At 40.0% G+C, this 18,421-nt stretch overlaps 4 protein-coding genes across 7 annotated transcripts; 3 read left to right on the top strand and 1 right to left on the bottom strand.

Moving 5' to 3' along the window:
- Positions 1-892: 892 nt before the first annotated feature.
- On the top strand, positions 893-5,102 carry LOC5520595 (50 kDa hatching enzyme-like). Of its 2 annotated transcripts, XM_048728372.1 has the most exons (7): positions 893-1,042; positions 1,626-1,828; positions 2,306-2,491; positions 3,534-3,847; positions 4,134-4,178; positions 4,424-4,531; positions 4,996-5,102. In XM_048728372.1, the coding sequence occupies exons 1-6, from the start codon at positions 962-964 to the stop codon at positions 4,528-4,530; spliced, it is 936 nt and encodes a 311-aa protein (XP_048584329.1). In that variant the 5' UTR covers positions 893-961; the 3' UTR covers position 4,531; positions 4,996-5,102. The 2 variants fall into 2 exon arrangements, with proteins under 2 accessions (XP_048584329.1, XP_048584330.1); XM_048728373.1 differs by lacking the exon at positions 4,134-4,178.
- Positions 5,103-8,387: 3,285 nt separating this feature from the next.
- Positions 8,388-17,528, top strand: LOC125556782 (hatching enzyme-like). 2 transcript variants are annotated; one of them, XM_048728377.1, is made up of 7 exons: positions 8,388-8,538; positions 9,127-9,329; positions 9,805-9,990; positions 16,035-16,348; positions 16,634-16,660; positions 16,853-16,960; positions 17,422-17,528. In XM_048728377.1, exons 1-6 carry the CDS (start codon positions 8,458-8,460, stop codon positions 16,957-16,959), a joined length of 918 nt encoding a protein of 305 aa, XP_048584334.1. In that variant the 5' UTR covers positions 8,388-8,457; the 3' UTR covers position 16,960; positions 17,422-17,528. The 2 variants fall into 2 exon arrangements, with proteins under 2 accessions (XP_048584334.1, XP_048584335.1); XM_048728378.1 differs by lacking the exon at positions 16,634-16,660.
- LOC125565204 lies at positions 10,832-13,261 on the top strand. The gene is made up of 2 exons (XM_048728379.1): positions 10,832-11,785; positions 12,502-13,261. Exon 1 carries the CDS (start codon positions 10,952-10,954, stop codon positions 11,597-11,599), a length of 648 nt encoding a protein of 215 aa, XP_048584336.1. The 5' UTR covers positions 10,832-10,951; the 3' UTR covers positions 11,600-11,785; positions 12,502-13,261.
- LOC125565087 lies at positions 11,899-15,860 on the bottom strand. 2 transcript variants are annotated; one of them, XM_048728370.1, is made up of 13 exons: positions 14,742-15,858; positions 14,523-14,663; positions 14,187-14,403; positions 13,972-14,083; positions 13,774-13,889; positions 13,479-13,645; positions 13,333-13,396; positions 13,170-13,241; positions 12,850-13,058; positions 12,566-12,757; positions 12,421-12,442; positions 12,192-12,343; positions 11,899-12,116 (listed from the first exon to the last, which is right to left on the bottom strand). In XM_048728370.1, exons 1-13 carry the CDS (start codon positions 14,820-14,822, stop codon positions 12,036-12,038), a joined length of 1,626 nt encoding a protein of 541 aa, XP_048584327.1. In that variant the 5' UTR covers positions 14,823-15,858; the 3' UTR covers positions 11,899-12,035. The 2 variants fall into 2 exon arrangements, with proteins under 2 accessions (XP_048584327.1, XP_048584328.1); XM_048728371.1 differs by lacking the exon at positions 14,523-14,663 and having other exon boundaries at positions 14,742-15,860.
- Positions 17,529-18,421: the final 893 nt, after the last annotated feature.

The following is an 18,421-nucleotide window of genomic DNA, read 5'->3' as shown; positions in this document are numbered from 1 at the left end:
GAGTCCGCGCACCTGGAGAGAAGGATGGAGCGTGAATGTCCTTTCCTCTCCTGGCGCGCGCGCCTCGTCTCCGTCTCTCTTCTTTCCCAGCGGCCCTTTGGGCTTGCTACGTAGGTTTTTTGTTTTTACTTTTTGTATTTTACTTTTAATATCTCCTTTAAGCAAAAATGTAGAAAACGTGTGCTAGGTTGTATAATTTTGTATTTAATTAATTATGTGTTTTATAATTATGTATTTAAGAAGACAAAAAAAGTCAGAAAAAGAAAAAGTCCTAATAAGAGAAAGCTTTTTGAAAATTTTGGCTTTTGGGGTGGGCGGAGTGGGGGCTTTTAGGAAAGGGGATTAAAAGAGATGTGGGAATCAAAAGAGTATTTACGGTATATCCAAACTTCTAATGATGTTTGCCTTAAGATATAAATCATTTGTTGGTTGTAAGATTCCTTGTATAAATATCATGGATAGCCATTAATTCCTAAAAACTTAACATATCGCCTTATTCACTTCGAAAAGAAGGACTTGAAAACGGTAAATGGTTAACGGTTTTATCAAAGCAATTTTATCTGAGCTCGATTATTTTTGTTTTGGACTCAAAACAAACAAACGAATACACTATTAATCGCAGATTGTTTGTTTGTTTGTTTATTGTTTTTACCGAATTCAAAAGTCCTTTTGTCTAAACCAGGTGCAGCTTTATTATGATCTCAAGTCAGGCTCATAGCGGAATTACTATTTTTACATCTGCGTTTCCGTGAAAAGGCAAAAGCCATGTCGAGCCATACCGAAGCTTAGATACATTTAAATGTGGTTTAACTCGAACTTAAGGTAAGCTTAGCTAATGATTAGCTAACTAAATACACCGCACTGTACATCTTGTATAAAAGGGAGAGGTCGATCCATCAAAGTTACACTCAGTTGAGTCTCTACCAGAAAGAGTTTATACTGAGTTAATACTGACAGAGATATGAAGTTCGCCTTAGTGTTTGTGGCTTTACTCTCATTCCAGGCCGTCTCGGCCGGTCTTGACGTCAACTCGATGGCAAGGGTGAGTTGTGGATTATCTTTCTAGAAACTCTTGGGTTATTTTTCAATATGAAGAGTTTATTGTCACATATTCTTCACACATGTACAAGTTAAAAAGAAAAGTCAATTTTGACCTACTCCCAACACATGCACTTGTAAAATTTCCTAAAAAGCACAGGCTCTGCACTAGTCATATTCTTTTACGACACATTCTTTTGCGTAACACAAAATGCTAAAATGCACTCTTTTTATAACACTGGTATTGGTATTGGCACCTTTCTAGTGAGCTCCTATTAGGGGTTATTCAGAAATCGTTTTGTTTTCGAGCACTGTAGTGCACAAAAGACGTAAACGCCTCGCCCAGGGAAGGCTCTACTTGAGCCTGCGATTACGATTTCGTATGAGCGGCCAGCAGGAATTTTTTTTATATATTTCACGAGCTTTGAGAACACTAGAAATTCAATGAATGCAACGAGGTTTTTTTTAAGTTATCGCAGCTTTTTTCATTCCACAATGCAAATACTGCGAGGAAATTCTACATAAAAATGTTCTACAATCTTTATCAACACTAAATTCTTAAAAGGCCCGAACCTTTTGGTTAACAGAAATACCTCAACAAGTATCGCTACTTAGCGCCAAGCTACGAACGCGGTGGAAACCATGACTTCACCTCGGCAATCAAGCAAATGCAGCGCTTTGCCCATATCCCTCAGACAGGTGTAGTGGACGCGGCGACATTTCGTTTGATGCACACTCCGCGATGTGGCATGCCAGACAAGTCACAAGGAAAAAGCAACCGCGCGCGTAGGTAGGTCATTCACAAACGGGGGAAAAAACTTATCACTCGGTTTGGGGAAATAGTAAAAGCTAGTGCGTCTTGAGACTCAGGTCTTTAGAAATAGTATATTTCGCAGAATATTTAGCTTTTCTATTTCTATCCTAAAACATACAATGTTCGTTCCATACACTTAATACTTCACTGATCCGACTTGCCTGTCATTTTTGTTTTGATTTAATCGATCATTTATTTTATAAATACCTGCTTTTTTTTGTTATCAGAAAAGGAATTGAACATTGTTTTTTAGGATCTTGAATCAAGCGCACTCAATGCGCTATTAAAATAAACCCATTTTGCATAGGGTTTTATTAAAACTACGAACTTGCCTCACGCAAGTAGGATTAACAGAATAAAGAGGTACCCTGCTCGATAAGTCCATGAAGTCCTTAGAAGGGCTTTCAGGGAGCTTGACTCACATTAATAATCATTATTATACCATTCACGCAGATATTCCACAAACATAGCAGATCGCCATAGCCAGAATAACCTGAAATATTACGTGCAACACGGCGCTGACCTCTCGGCAGATCTACAAGACCAAATTTTCGCAACCGCCTTCCAACACTGGGCGAAAGTGTCTTCTCTTACATTTTCCCAAACCAGCATTCTAAACGACGCGAATCTTCTTATAAGGTATTATTATGCATGGTATAGCATGGTGATGGTGACGAAAGGGTTTGTGGTGATCATGATGTTATGATAATGATGATGATAAAAATTATAATGATATAGTTGAAATGGTTAGATAACAATGAATGCATTGTGATGGAAACAATGATGTAGGATGTCATACTTATTATAATGAGATTTTGATAATATGGAGTGATGATATTACTTGCGTATATGATTGGCAGTGGTGATGGCTTTAAGTGTTATGACATTAATTATGGGGTTGTTTTATTTTTGTTTTGTGATTGGCGTATCTGTTCTCAAAATATTCGCATTCACACGAAGAGTCCTCATTTCGAAACGGCCCGTCGACGAAGACGGGCTAGGACAACGCTTGGAGATCAATTATTTAATTGCAATGGAATAGGCAAAACAATCTGGTCAGAGAAAGATAAAAATAAACTATGGACATTATTTTTACAGTAGCGAACGTGGTCTAGAGGATTTACAGTGCAAACGTCTGCGTCCTCAATTGACCGTAAAAGTTGGAGTTTTCACGTCGTGGTTTGATGGCAAACGGCTGAGATGTATCAGACAGAACGCATTTTCACGTGCTGCCATTGAATTCTGAATCAAATTATATTGTTTTCTGCCGTCATCGTCCACGTTGCCGTCGGGTTCCTAATGCAGATACGAGGAAAACGATATCAAGGTCTACAGCGCATGCGCTCACCATGCGCCGGTTTAGCTATTTTCTTGTTTACACTTCGCACGCTGGATTCACGTCAGCTTTTCCGAAAGGTCTGGTTTTTGCCAGGTTTTTGTTCCGTTTTAGAAAGGTTTGGTTTTCGCCAGGTTTTCGTCCCGTTTTCGAAAGGTATTGTTGCTTAGAAATTGTTCCACGCTGTATATGGTTTTTGAATTGTTGCGATTTTAAGATACCGCTTTTGAGGACGTGTACACAATTCCCGTATCCGTAACAAAAATGTTACGTTTTCAAACGAAAAACGCATACATGCGGACAGTGTCTAAATAACCTTGACTGAAATTGTTTCTTTTCATTTAGTTTTGGCTCTAGGAATCACACGGGTACAGCGCGCGAGCCAAATTGCACATATCCCTTTGATGGTGAAGGTGGAACTCTGGCCCACGCTGCCCTTGCAGGCGCTATGGCTCACTTTGACGAGGACGAAACGTTCACCCACAACTCATACGACGGCGTAAACCTCCTGTGGGTGGCGGTCCACGAGTTTGGTCACAACCTGGGTCTGGATCACTCTGATGTGCAGGGAGCCATCATGTACCCGTACTACACTGGGTATGACCCAAAAATCGCCCTTCATTCAGACGACATCAAGGGAGTTCAGAGTCTTTATGGACGTAAGTAAGGGGCTGTGAAACGCTAGCAAAACACATGCTATGATTGGCCGAGGAAAGCTCGTTATTAAAAAGAGTAAAAATGCACGTTTGTCGCACCACGCACGGTAAATTCTGTTGAGAGTAAAATCCCTTTTTGTTGTTGTATGTAAAACAGGTAGATCTGTATTTGTTGTGCGTCTGTCCTGTATTATACGCACAGAACGTATCATAGCGTCATGTAACACTCTCTATACTATGACCATTCTATTTTTGTTTTGTAACCAAAGTGATGTTTGTCTTATTGCAGCTTTTGGTGGTACTATGCCCCCAACGCCCCCTACGCCCCCACCGCGTAAGTGTAGTTTTTGAGGGAGAGAAAAATGCATGGGGAGGTGATAAATGGGAAGTGAAAGGAGGTTTGATTCTATTTTTTACCTGGTTGGGGGATGGAATTGATGGACTAATATACAATAACACATATCGTGGAAGGGCCATACCTTCAGGGGTAGGGCAAGTTGTCGTATTATTGCAAAAAAGTGAAGTGTCTAGCCAGAAAGATTGAAAATTAAACCCTTCTTGCATACACTTGATCTCCAGCATGTGTGGACGATGTACCTGCGGAATGGTGCACTGGTGACGCATGTTCTAGTTCTAGTGAAATGCGGAAAGTTTGCAGGAGGACGTGCGGAGTATGCACTGCCTAAGGTGAGAATTATCATCAGGTGAACAGGCTGAAAAACACTTGAAAGTTCGGTATCGTAAACTTTCCGTTACTCTTTTGTCAGTCATTCATAAAACCCTGACCACTATAAAAATGTACAAAATGAGTTAGAGCAAATTCACATAGCCATTAAGTATGTCAAGCCTGGGAATCATGCATCTGGAATCAGAGCTATATAATTATATACGATCTATATAAACGTTTTCTTCATATGGAATTTCCAGCCCCCTAGAAAAAAATAAATACAGTGACTGTTAAGGAAAAGGGGCATTTCCCCCCCTCCCCTCTTGAAATTCATGGGCGTTTGAACCACCCCCCGGATTTCTAATCCCCTCAATGGGGGGGGGGGGGGTATGGATTTTTTCTGGAACTACACAATAAATCCTTATACTCTCGCACGTTTTAGCAAGACCGTATTTTAATGGATTGTTATTATTTTTATATCAAGGATGGAGATATTCACTTCACAGTGCATCAACGCGGACCAGGACCGTAAACAGATGTGAATGAATGACGACTGTAAAAGAATGAAAATAAAAAATCATTTGAAAACCATACAATAGTAGTAGTAATTGGAAACCTAGTAATAGAATGATTATGAGCATTTGTTTATTCATTTATCTCTATGGAGGGGGGGGGGGGGCAATCGATTTGAACGTCGCAAACACACGCACCGTTTTCCCCTTTGCGTACAATCCGGTAACAATAATCCAATATGGCGGACCAGTAATAGATATAGATTCACAACAACTATGCATGAACTGCATGGATCAACCCCAAGAAAAGATTGTAGAGAACAATGAAAGCAGGAAAGGCAGGGGCGGATCCAGGATTTCAAAATGGGGGGTGGATAATGGCCGGCTAGGCGGCCTATAACTGATCCAGTGACTCTTGATAGGTCGCTACATAGATATTTACAATTCTTCACGCTGAATTGGATTTGTCGCGTCAGCAAACTCAAGCTGACGATGGAGAATGGACCGTACCTCCCATCCCTCAGACATTTATTTTCTTCAAACAAAGTGATTTTTCGATTTATTTTACTAAAAAAGGGGGGTGGATATCCACCCAATCCACCCCCTGTATCCGCCCCTGAAAAGAAAGCAGGATTGTGATGTTAAACCTTGAAAATGATCAATCGAGGAAGGATTTTCATTGTGGACTTCTATGCTTATCGGAGTTGGGCCAAAAGAACAACTCGCTTCAACTGCTGTGACCGTTCGCAAAGTAATCTAAACAAGACCATCCTGTGGGATGCAGTAAATGGCTTCACTGATGGGAAGATTAGAAGTAGCGTAATTAAACAATGCAGACACTGGCCTCGCCAGGGGAGAAGCCTGTGTGAGCATGTGCGCCTCCCCGCCCCATAGTCCTTTACGGTCCCTTGCGATTTTGCAGATCACAAAAAAGCAAAATCCTGCATCACTAAAAACATATTGTGAATTCTTTTTAATCTTTTTTATTTATTTCCCAAAACTGACACAATACAATACAGGACATAGCCCCAATGACACGTTTTCTATTTAAGGGGCTACCCCATCTTTCTATTATAGGGTAAACCCCATCTTTAACCGTATTTTATCGCTAAGACTGATAAATACCACACAGTAGCCATATACGCGTGCACCTAATAGAACAAAGTATAACCTTAAGTATTACCATGTGCTGTGGCACTTTTGATCTTTTAATGAAATCCTTGAAAGTATTATATAAAACGTCGTTCAAAAACCTTTATCGATTTAGCAGATTGTACTTGAGATGTTCTATCTATGGCTAACGTCTTGTGTTTGGCAATCTTGACCTTAACTCAAAATAGTAACGTGCCCTTTCTGCTTCTGCGTAGAATTTTCAGCTTACCGCAAAGACTGCAAACTGTTTTCAATCAAAGAAGAAAATAAATAGTAGCCTATGCTGTGAGGAGGATAATGGTCAGTGGCGGATCCCAGGATGATTTAAAGAGTTGTTCAATATGAAAAGTTTATCTGATTTCTCGGGCGAAGTCGTGAGAGTCACTATAAAAATGTACGTTTTCCGGATGATAGTGCGCGAACCGAATCACAACGAACGAGAACAAACGAATCACACAACGACGGGTTTACTAAAGACCCGTCCTAGACATCTCACGCTCTTTATACGTGTGGTGTTCACAGTCACACCACAGGTAGCCCAGGCTCATGATGGGACTTAAATAACACTGTTTGTATCAGCGTGCCCGCCCAAAGCCTGTGCTAACCTGCGTTATACTTTAGGTAACTCGCTTTCTTGAAATCAAAGATCAAAGGGGTAAAAATCGCCTGCGAGCAGATTATGTTTAATGGACTATCTAATGACCCTGTAGTAATTGCGCAGCTTGACCGCTTGCGGGGATTTTCAAGTAATAAGCGATTAGGTGCTTGGAAGACTGTGAGCACAAAAAATTAACAATCATCTAATGTAAAACTCCATAAAGCCCTAAAGGGGCGTATATTTGTTTTTGTCCTAAAAAGGGGGAGCTAAGAAAGAGCACAAAACAGACCTGTTCCGCAAAATATCTGTCCCGCAGCCCGTTTTTTTTTTTTTTTTTTTTGCTGGCTGGGAAAATATTCGACCCGAATGGTTCTGCTGACAAATTTGTTTAGTGGAAGTATTTGTGCTGAGAATTTTTTGGGGGTGCTGGAGCGGATGCTGGGGAAAAATAGTCTCGATCGGTTATGCGAGTAATTATTCATGTGCTAAAATGCCCAACCATTGATTAATTGGAAGACGAAATATGCCTTTTTAACGTGTTTCTGGAAGGGGGCTCGTTGTATGCCCTTGTAGAGACTCGCTTTTGCCCGTTTTTGACACTAGGTATTTGTGGCCCTTTCAAAAGTCTAAGATGCTATAAATTGTATGAATAAATAATGAATAAATTGTATGACATCTTGCGTCCTGTTACTTTAAGCCTGCGTAGCAAGCACAAAGGGCTGGGGGATGATGAGGGGTAGAGTCCGCGCACCTGGAGAGAAGAATGGAGCGTGAATGTCCTTTCCTCTCTTGGCGCGCGCGCCTCGTCTCCGTCTCTCTTCTTTCCCAGCGGCCCTTTGGGCATGCTACGTTGGCTTTTTTACTTTTAATATCTCCTTTAAGCAAAAATGTAGAAAACGTGTGCTAGGTTGTATAATTTTGTATTTAATTAATTATGTGTTTTATAATTATGTATTTAAGAAGACAAAAAAAGTCAGAAAAAGAAAAAGTCATAATAAGAGAAAGCTTTTTGAAAATTTTGGCTTTAGAAGGGGTGGGCGGAGTGGGTGCTTTTAGGAAAGGGGATTAAAAGAGATGTGGGAATCAAAAGAGTATTTACGGTATATCCAAACTTCTTATGATGTTTGCCTTAAGATATAAATCATTTGTTGGTTGTAAGATTCCTTGTACAAATATCATGGATAGCCATTAATTCCTAAAAACTTAACATATCGCCTTATTCACTTCGAAAAGAAGGACTTGAAAACGGTAAATGGTTAACGGTTTTATCAAAGCAATTTTATCTGAGCTCGATTATTTTTGTTTTGGACTCAAAACAAACAAACGAATACACTATTAATCGCAGATTGTTTGTTTGTTTGTTTGTTGTTTTTATTGAATTCAAAAGTCCTTTTGTCTAAACCAGGTGCAGCTTTATTATGATCTCAAGTCAGGCTAATAGCAGAATTACTATTTTTACATCTGCGTTTCCGTGAAAAGGCAAAAGCCATGTCGAGCCATACGGAAGCTTAGATACATTTAAATGTGGTTTAACTCGAACTTAAGGTAAGCTTAGCTAATGATTAGCTAACTAAATACACCGCACTGTACATCTTGTATAAAAGGGAGAGGTCGATCCATCAAAGTTACACTCAGTTGAGTCTCTACCAGAAAGAGTTTATACTGAGTTAATACTGACAGAGATATGAAGTTCGCCTTAGTGTTTGTGGCTTTACTCTCATTCCAGGCCGTCTCGGCCGGTCTTGACGTCAACTCGATGGCAAGGGTGAGTTGTGGATTATCTTTCTAGAAACTCTTGGGTTATTTTTCAATAAGAAAAGTTTATTGTCACATATTCTTCACACATGTACAAGTTAAAAAGAAAAGTCAATTTTGACCTACTCCCAACACATGCACTTGTAAAATTTCCTAAAAAGCACAGGCTCTGCACTAGTCATATTCTTTTACGACACATTCTTTTGCGTAACACAAAATGCTAAAATGCACTCTTTTTATAACACTGGTATTGGTGTTGGCACCTTTCTAGTGAGCTCCTATTAGGGGTTATTCAGAAATCGTTTTGTTTTCGAGCACTGTAGTGCACAAAAGACGTAAACGCCCCGCCCAGGGAAGGCTCTGCTTGAGCCTGCGATTACGATTTCGTATGAGCGGCCAGCAGGAATTTTTTTTTTTATATATATTTCACGAGCTTTGAGAACACTAGAAATTCAATGAATGCAACGAGGTTTTTTTTAAGTTATCGCAGCTTTTTTCATTCCACAATGCAAATACTGCGAGGAAATTCTACATAAAAATGTTCTACACTCTTTAACAACACTAAATTCTTAAAAGGCCCGAACCTTTTGGTTAACAGAAATACCTCAACAAGTATCGCTACTTAGCGCCAAGCTACGAACGCGGTGGAAACCATGACTTCACCTCGGCAATCAAGCAAATGCAGCGCTTTGCCCATATCCCTCAGACAGGTGTAGTGGACGCGGCGACATTTCGTTTGATGCATACTCCGCGATGTGGCATGCCAGACAAGTCACAAGGAAAAAGCAACCGCGCGCGTAGGTAGGTCATTCACAAACGGGGGAAAAACTTATCACTCGGTTTGGGGAAATAGTAAAAGCTAGTGCGTCTTGAGACTCAGGTCTTTAGAAATAGTATATTTCGCAGAATATTTAGCTTTTCCATTTCTATCCTAAAACATACAACGTTCGTTCCATACACTTAATACTTCACTGATCCGACATGCCTGTCATTTTTGTTTTGATTTAATCGATCATTTATTTTATAAATACCTGCTTTTTTTGTTATCAGAAAAGGAATTGAACATTGTTTTTTAGGATCTTGAATCAAGCGCACTCAATGCGCTATTAAAATAAACCCAATTTGCATAGGGTTTTATTAAAACTACGAACTTGCCTCACGCAAGTCGGGTCAACAGAATAAAGAGAAACCCTGCCCGAAAGGTCTATGAAGTCCTTAGAAGGGCTTTCGGGGAGCTTGACTCACATTAATAATCATTATTATACCATTCACGCAGATATTCCACAAACATAGCATATCGCCATAGCCAGAATAACCTGAAATATTACGTGCAACACGGCGCTGACCTCTCGGCAGATCTACAAGACCAAATTTTCGCAACCGCCTTCCAACACTGGGCGAGTGTGTCTTCTCTTACATTTTCCCAAACCAGAATTCTAAACGACGCGAATCTTCTTATAAGGTATTATTATGCATGGTATAGAATGGTGATGGTGACGAAAAGGTTTGTGGTGATCATGATGGTATGATGATGATGATAAAAATTATATGATTAAATGGTGAGATAACAATGAATGCATTGTGATGATGTCATACTAATCATCATAACATTTTGATAATATGGAGTGATGATATTACTTGCTCTATATGATTGGCAGTGGTGATGGCTTTAAGTGTTATGACATTAATAATGGGGTTGTTTTATTTTTGTCTTGTGATTGGCGTATCTGTTCTCAAAATATTCGCATTCACACGAAGAGTAATCATTTCGAATCGGCCCGTCGACGAAGACGGGCTAGGACAACGCTTGGAGATCAATTATTTAATTGCAATGGAATAGGCAAAACAATTTGGTCAGAGACAGATAAAAATAAACTATGGACATTATTTCTACAGTAGCGAACGTGGTCTAGAGGATTTACAGTGCAAACGTCTGCGTCCTCAGTTGACCGTAAAAGTTGGAGTTTTCACGTCGTGGTTTGATGGCAAACGGCTGTGAAGTATCAGACAGAACGCATTTTTACGTGCTGCTATTAAATTCTGAATCAAATTCTATTGTTTTCTGCCGTCATCGTCCACGTTGCCGTCGGGTTCCTAATGCAGATACGAGGAAAACGATATCAAGGTCTACAGCGCATGCGCTCACCATGCGTCGGTTTAGCTATTTTCTTGTTTACACTTCGCACGCTGGATTCACGTCAGCTTTTCCGAAAGGTTTGTTTTCGCCAGGTTTTTGTTCCGTTTTCGAAATGTTTGGTTTTCGCCAGGTTTTTTTTCCGTTTTCGAAAGGTATTGTTGCTTAGAAATTGCATATCAAACATATTCCCCACGGATAGTGTCCTTCGTTCGCTGTGCCTTATATGGTCATATATGCCCATATTTAGAAGTACTGGAGTTTCCCCTTTCGCGCTTCTCCAACAAACATGGCGGCAAACACTGATTCCCTAAAGACTCGTAGTGGAAGAATTATAAAGAAACCGGATCGCTTGGTCAAATATTTAGACCATTCCTCAGTTGATACGTACGTGAAAGAAGAGAAAGAGGAAGAAGAAAAAGTCTGGGAGATAGAGAGAGTTTTAAACGTTGAGGGAGACTATGCCTTTGTGAAATGGAAAGGCTACAGCGATAGATATAATTCTACGGTTTCTCTTTCATTGAATCCGCAGTTGTCATGCTATTTAGCCGTGAATGCTGGGAACCCCGACAGTAGTGAGGTAGCAAGAGAAAAGCTTCCCATTCTTTGCTCCGAGGATAAGGAATTGTGGCTGATTCGACATGCACTGTTCGATGAGCTCCAATTTCGTACACCCGAGAATGACATGGGACTCATTCGGAGAGTACAAGTGAAAGTCCCACTTTCAAAGGGGGGTTTTTCCGCTTTGTTTGGTAAAGGGACATTTTCTTTTGCTACCTCACGAAAGCTGGATTTTTCAGGGACCCGTAATATTCGGTTCCCGTGCACTGCTGTCGAGTTTGGCACCGTTATTGGTACGGAGTTTATGGCTCGGCAACTGCCAGATTCGAGTACAATATGTGAAGTTGACTCATCTTCGAAGATGTGGATATCATGAGGATACGAGCTAAGGATAAATTATGATCATAGTTCGTGCCCCCGTTGTACTTACATCTCTGAATATGGGTCAGAGGAAGAAAGGCCTAGTATGTGTCGACCGCTAGAGCGCAAGTATCCCCCGCTGAGCTTTTTGGAGATCAGCTTCGTACGGCGTAGACGGAATATGCTTCACAACTATGGCTCGGTAAGTTAAAATCTCTCTATATAAACTAATTGTTGACATCTGTTTCAACCGATTTCACTGTATTTCCAGTCGAAAATAAAGAGGGGGAATTTAGATCCAGGGAATGATACAGATTGTTTTGATGGTTTTAATGCCTTTATATAATAATGTGGGTACAAATAGTTATACAAGTTATAAATAGTGATATTTACAACAGTAATAAATAGCACCAAAAATATAATAAATAAATAAATACATTTTTTCTTTGTCTTCACTGCTTTTGATATTTTCTCTTGACCCTTTCCAAATTATTTTCCCTACTGAACAGTTTTCTGTTTTCCCTCTCCATGATCTATAGAGATAAAAATACACAGTTGTAGCAAGCGATTAGTCTAGATAACATGACGTTTTTTTCACTTGGAATTACCTGTACAGTGAAGTTGCTATTTTTCCCCCCTTTCTGGCTACCCCTGTGGAATGTCTTGTTCTGCATGTGGTTTTTCTTTTCCACTGTCTGGCAATTGAACTGGTGGATCGTGCCATGAATCTCCAAAAATTGGGGGACATGATAAACAAGAACTGTAGAGAAAAAAATGCATAAAATTACTTGGTCTCGGAGATCCCAAGTCAATTAAGGAATCTCATTTTAATCTTACCATGTATATATGGAATTACATCCTGTGGAGAGATAAAAGAAAGCACAATTAAAATAATATATCTACTTGTTATTTTTTCAGTGACATATGATCAAATGAGGCTTGTGTCCTGCCAGTTCAACTAACCACAGGGATGTAGAATTACCTCATCAAATGTGGCCTTTCTAAATTTGGTTCCCCATTGGCGGGCCTTTTCTTGAAAAGCATCTGCTCGAAGATATGCTTCATCTCCAGGATTTGCCCCAAGAGCATCAGTGAGGACCATCAAACTTTTCCACACTTGTGTCAGCTCTGATATGCTAAGAACTGTTTTCTCACAAGTGGGAGTGGACGATGGCTACAAAACACAAAGCAATTGTTAAATTAGCTTTATACACAGTAGTATCCTGGGTGTGCTGGTCTTTTTTATAATGAAAATAAAAATCATACCTCAAACACTATGTTGTTGCGGTCAAGATGATCCTTGAGTGTGGCACGTAGGAAGTCCTTGGTGCCTGTCGACCTCAGATGGAACTTCCTACATTCCTCCACTAGCTGGGCTTTGGTCAGACAGTCAAGGCTGGTGATGGACTTGTTCTCCATGTCTCCTAGGAAGGCATGGATATCAAGCCCCCTAATGATAGTTTCCAAATCATCACCTTTATAAGGAAAAGAGGATTCAAAGAAAATAAATAACGAAACTTTATAGTAATTTCATATTAGTTTCAGTTATTATAACAGTCTTTTCTATTAGTCAGTTATTTACTTACAATCCAAAGAGCTCCACTTGGTTGTGGTTTTGCCACTGTCATCCTGGACATCATAGAAACAAAACCTCACACCTGCAAATACAATATGGCAAGAAAACAAAATGATTATCACCATAAGACATCCCCTATACCCATTTACCCTATACATGAAATTTTTATTTACCCAAAGCTTCTATTGCTTCTTCCATGGCTTTTTTAACATTCTGCTCTATAGCCCAGCAAGCAACCTAGAAGTTTAATATATACCAGGAACTTTTTTAAAAAATGGCTCAATGGAGATTTGAATTTGTTAAATAAGCATAATTTTACCTGGTTGAGAAGTTTTCCCATGATCCTCAATTTGAGGTGCAGGGTGTCGGGTATGACCTTGGTAAATTCAATGTCCACGAGAGGTAAACATTGAACTCCCTTGGCATTTGGACACCCAACACGTGCACGGCACTGGTTTAAGGTTCTGGTTATGGGCCATTGTGGGACTGAAATTTTTATCAAATTTATCTAGTTATTTATAATATAGCTGACAATGGAATAATTCATAAAAACAAAAATCATTTAATTCATTACATAACATTCATTATATAAGTAACAAAATTAAAAAACTTACTAGAAAAGTCTCTGATCATCCTTTTGCTGCATTCGCACCAAATGCAGAAGTACAAGGCACAGGGACTATTAATTCCGAGAATACACGCCATGAACTTCCAGTCAGCACACATCACCCTTAAAAAAGGGATAAAAGTTACATATGTCCTGTTTAATGCCAGATCATAAGATTATTGGTTGCAAAAAAAATGAAACCTACCAATCAATAGTGTATTCAAGGCCATTAACAAGAATGCCAGTTCTCCCTAGGGCCTTCATCTCATCAAAAACCCCTCTCAAGGTCGCCTTTAGGATGTCATATGACTCCTTGCCTATAATAAAAAGTGTTCACAGATATATGGCTTTAGTTGACTATATCATTAGGAAGATTTGTTCTCGCTTACAGCTGCAATAAATTAGCTGCAACCAACTCACCATCATATATAGATATACAGTATTCCCTTTCTGGGCTTCTTTTAACAGAGTTTTCTGCTGGAAAGCAGAAGGTTGTCATAACACTCCCGAGTTTTTTGGTGGTTTTTCTACCATCACCAGAAAACCGAAGGGTTATAACATTGCCCCCTGCATTTCCAATGACATCTGAACTATAACTTAGAATGTCCTTGATGGATCTTGAACATCCTTTTGCATTCTGAAAGGAGAAACTTTGTTTAATGAATTATTGGGTTTGTACAGTATTTGCTTGTTTTAAAGGATGCAAAATGTGCTGTGCACAAAGCAAATCAGAATTAAGACTATCAACAGACTAACCCCTTCAAATTCTGTAATAGGAATGATTGCATTTTGAGCTTTTCTCTCTTTCTGTATCCCATACAGTGATGGCAAGCTGGACCCAGCTACCATCTTTAGCTCATGGTATGCTGAGTCAGAAACATCACCATCATCTTTGGCCTGAGATTATAAAAATAATCTAAATATAGAAAAAATAAGAAACCTACAGTACTGTACATGTACTTCTATAATACCTACCTTGAGAGCTCTTTGGATCTTTTTATGGTCAATCTCCTCAGGCTCAACCCTCTCATTGAAATGTAGGGCAAAACTGACCATACCAACTTCAAGTTGAACCTAGAGATAAGGAAACATTGAAATGTAGGGCAAAACTGACCAACTTCAAGTTGAACCTAGAGATAAGGAAACATTTTATGATAAACAAATGCCATTATAACAGAATTGGTAAATTTAGGTTGTTTCCATGTGTACAAAAATTCTAAACAAACCTCAACAACTTTCCAATCTGTTGGAAGCTTCTCAAATTGCTTCTCAAGCCATTTTTTAATCTCTGACTTTTTGTGAAATTGAGCTTTTGGCTCAAGGTCACAAAAAGGCTTTCTTGGCTGAAGAAAGGGCTTTTTTTCCTTGCCTAGCTCCTTTCTCATGCCATCTCTCTCTTTGACAACATCAGCGAGTCGATGTTTTAGCTCTGACAGCTGATTCTCGAGCTCTTCGATTCTAGAGTCCCGAGAATCACACAGCCCGATTTCACGGACTTGAGGTAGCATGTAAGCCAATCTTTGTTTTTTCAATGGAGGACCTTGTGAAAAATTTGTCAAATACCCTTGCACCATCATTTTAGTAGATATCTATCATGAACAAGCAAACGAGACGACTAAACTTTTGAACCTCTTCCCGCCTAAGTTTACCGAGATTCTGCAAGATGATCCCCAAAAAACAACCCGTGAAGATTATCTAGATAAGAATTGCGCCAAAATTATACAAACAAAAAACGGAAATATTAGAAAGGAATACTTAGCTTCTCGTCCTTCGGGTGTTTCTGTACTCTTCAGCATCAGGATCACACAAGGACGTAGTCGATTAAAATACCTACGAGGGCTTTTTTCCACAAGTTAGGCTGGCAGAAGAAAGATCTAGCCCCTACAGGGGTATTTCATGAGAAAAATAGGTATTTTTCGCTTCTATAAGCAGAAATCTCAGGTTAAATAGCCCTGTTTTCCAAAAATAATCGCTCTTCGTCCGCCATCTTGGATAGCTCAGAGAAAACCCATTTGTAATTTGCCAGGTTACACAGCTCCTAGTCTCAGTCTCTAAAAAAGCGGCCGAGCGAGTTTGAATAACACCAAAAGTTTGATATGTTCCACGCCGTATGTGGTTTTTGAATTGTTGCGATTTTAAGATACCGCTTTCGAGGACGTGTACACAATTCCCGTATCCGTAACAAAAATGTTACGTTTTCAAACGAAAAACGAATACATGCGGACAGTGTCTAAATAACCTTGACTGAAATTGTTTCTTTTCATTTAGTTTTGGCTCTACCAATCACACGGGTACATCGCGCGAGCCAAATTGCACAGATCGCTTTGATGGTGAAGGTGGAACTCTGGCCCACGCTGCCCTCGCAGGCGCTGTGGCTCACTTTGACGAGGACGAAACGTTCACGCACAACTCATACGACGGCGTAAACCTCCTGTGGGTGGCGGTCCACGAGTTTGGTCACAACCTGGGTCTGGGTCACTCTGATGTGCAGGGAGCCATCATGTACCCGTACTACACTGGGTATGACCCAAAAATCGCCCTTCATTCAGACGACATCAATGGAGTTCAGAGTCTTTATGGACGTAAGTAAGGGGCTGTGAAACGCTAGCAAAACACATGCTATGATTGGCCGAGGAATGTTCGTTATTAAAAAGAGTAAAAATGCACGTTTGTCGCACCACGCACGGTAAATTCTGTTGAGAGTAAAATCCTTTTTGTTGTTGTATGTAAAACAGGTAGATCTGTATTTGTTGTGCGTCTGTCCTGTATTATACGCACAGAACGTATCATAGCGTCATGTAACACTCCCTATACTATGACCATTCTATTTTTGTTTTGTAACCAAAGTGATGTTTGTCTTATTGCAGCTCTTGGCGGTACTATGCCCCCACCGCGTAAGTGTAGTTTTTGAGGGAGAGAAAAATGCATGGGGAGGTGATAAATGGGAAGTGAAAGGACAATAACACATATCGTGGAAGGGCCATACCTTCAGGGGTAGGGCAAGTTGTCGCATTATCGCAAAAAAGTGAAGTGTCTAGCCAGAAGGATTGAAAATTAAACCCTTCTTGCATACACTTGATCTCCAGCATGTGTGGACGATGTACCTGCGGAATGGTGCACTGGTGACGCATGTTCCAGTTCTAGTGAAATGCGGAAAGTTTGCAGGAGGACGTGCGGAGTATGCACTGCCTAAGGTGAGAATTATTATCAGGTGAACAGGCTGAAAAACACTTGAAAGTTCGGTATCGTAAACTTTCCGTTACTCTTTTGTCAGTCATTCATAAAAACCTGACCACTATAAAAATGTACAAAATGAGTTAGAGCAAATTCACATAGCCATTAAGTATGTCAAGCCTGGGAATCATGCATCTGGAATCAGAGCTATATAATTATATACGATCTATATAAACGTTTTCTTCATATGGAATTTCCAGCCCCCTAGAAAAAAATAAATACAGTGACTGTTAAGGAAAAAGGGCATTTCCCCCCTCCCCTCTGGAAATTCATGGGCGTTTGAACCACCCCCCGGATTTCTAATCCTCTCAATGGGGAGGGGGGGTATGGATATTTTCTGGAACTACACAATAAATCCTTATACTCTCGCACGTTTTAGCAAGACCGTATTTTAATGGATTGTTATTATTTTTATATCAAGGATGGAGATATTCACTTCACAGTGCATCAACGCGAACCAGGACCGTAAACAGATGTGAATGAATGACGACTGTAAAAGAATGAAAATAAAAAATCATTTGAAAACCATACAATAGTAGTAGTAATTGGAAACCTAGTAATAGAATGATTTTGAGCATTTGTTTATTCATTTATCTCTATGGAGGGGGGGGGGCAATCGATTTTAATGTCGCAAACACACGCACCGTTTTCCCCTTTGCGTACAATCCGGTAACAATAATCCAATATGGCGGACCAGTAATAGATATAGATTCACAACAACTATGCATGAACTGCATGGATCAACCCCAAGAAAAAATTGTAGAGAACAATGAAAGCAGGAAAGGCAGGGGCGGATCCAGGATTTCAAAATGGGGGGTGGATAATGGCCGGCTAGACGGCCTATAACTGATCCAGTGACTCTTGATAGGTCGCTACATAGATATTTACAATTCTTCACGCTGAATTGGATTTGTCGCGTCAGCAAACTCAAGCTGGCGATGGAGAATGGACCGTACCTCCCATCCCTCAGACATTTATTTTCTTCAAACAAAGTGATTTTTCGATTTATTTTACTAAAAAAGGGGGATGGATATCCACCCAATCCACCCCCCTGTATCCGCCCCTGAAAAGAAAGCAGGATTGTGATGTTAAACCTTGAAAACGATCAATCGAGGAAGGGTTTTCATGGTGGACTTCTATGCTTATCGGAGTTGGGCCAAAAGAACAACTCGCTTCAACTGCTGTGACCGTTCGCAAAGTAATCTAAACAAGACCATCCTGTGGGATGCAGTAAATGGCTTCACTGATGGGAAGATTAGAAGTAGCGTAATTAAACAATGCAGACACTGGCCTGGCCAGGGGAGGAGCCTGTGGGAGCATGTGCGGCCCCCCGCCCCATAGTCCTTTACGGTCCCTTGCGATTTTGCAGATCCTGCATCACTAAAAACATATTGTGAATTCCTTTTAATCTTTTTTATTTA

This window comes from Nematostella vectensis, chromosome 1 (assembly GCF_932526225.1).
Source record: "Nematostella vectensis chromosome 1, jaNemVect1.1, whole genome shotgun sequence".
Taxonomy (NCBI): domain Eukaryota; kingdom Metazoa; phylum Cnidaria; class Anthozoa; order Actiniaria; family Edwardsiidae; genus Nematostella; species Nematostella vectensis.
Note: the sequence above shows the minus strand (reverse complement) of the source record. Positions and strands in the feature narration are given on the sequence as shown.

Excerpts from the sequence above, each read along its gene's own strand:
- LOC125556782 (XM_048728377.1), top strand. The coding sequence starts at position 8,458 with ATGAAGTTCGCCTTAGTGTTTGTGGCTTTACTCTCATTCCAGGCCGTC. Across the intron at positions 9,330-9,804 it reads AAAAGCAACCGCGCGCGTAG|ATATTCCACAAACATAGCAT; the intron begins GTAGGTCATTCA and ends CCATTCACGCAG. Across the intron at positions 9,991-16,034 it reads GACGCGAATCTTCTTATAAG|TTTTGGCTCTACCAATCACA; the intron begins GTATTATTATGC and ends CTTTTCATTTAG.
- LOC125565087 (XM_048728370.1), bottom strand. The coding sequence starts at position 14,822 with ATGGTCAGTTTTGCCCTACATTTCAATGAGAGGGTTGAGCCTGAGGAG. Across the intron at positions 12,443-12,565 it reads GAAAGGCCACATTTGATGAG|GATGTAATTCCATATATACA; the intron begins GTAATTCTACAT and ends ATCTCTCCACAG. Across the intron at positions 12,344-12,420 it reads TGTAATTCCATATATACATG|TTCTTGTTTATCATGTCCCC; the intron begins GTAAGATTAAAA and ends TTTTCTCTACAG.
- LOC5520595 (XM_048728372.1), top strand. The coding sequence starts at position 962 with ATGAAGTTCGCCTTAGTGTTTGTGGCTTTACTCTCATTCCAGGCCGTC. Across the intron at positions 3,848-4,133 it reads AGTTCAGAGTCTTTATGGAC|CTTTTGGTGGTACTATGCCC; the intron begins GTAAGTAAGGGG and ends GTCTTATTGCAG. Across the intron at positions 4,179-4,423 it reads GCCCCCTACGCCCCCACCGC|CATGTGTGGACGATGTACCT; the intron begins GTAAGTGTAGTT and ends CTTGATCTCCAG.
- LOC125565204 (XM_048728379.1), top strand. The coding sequence starts at position 10,952 with ATGGCGGCAAACACTGATTCCCTAAAGACTCGTAGTGGAAGAATTATA.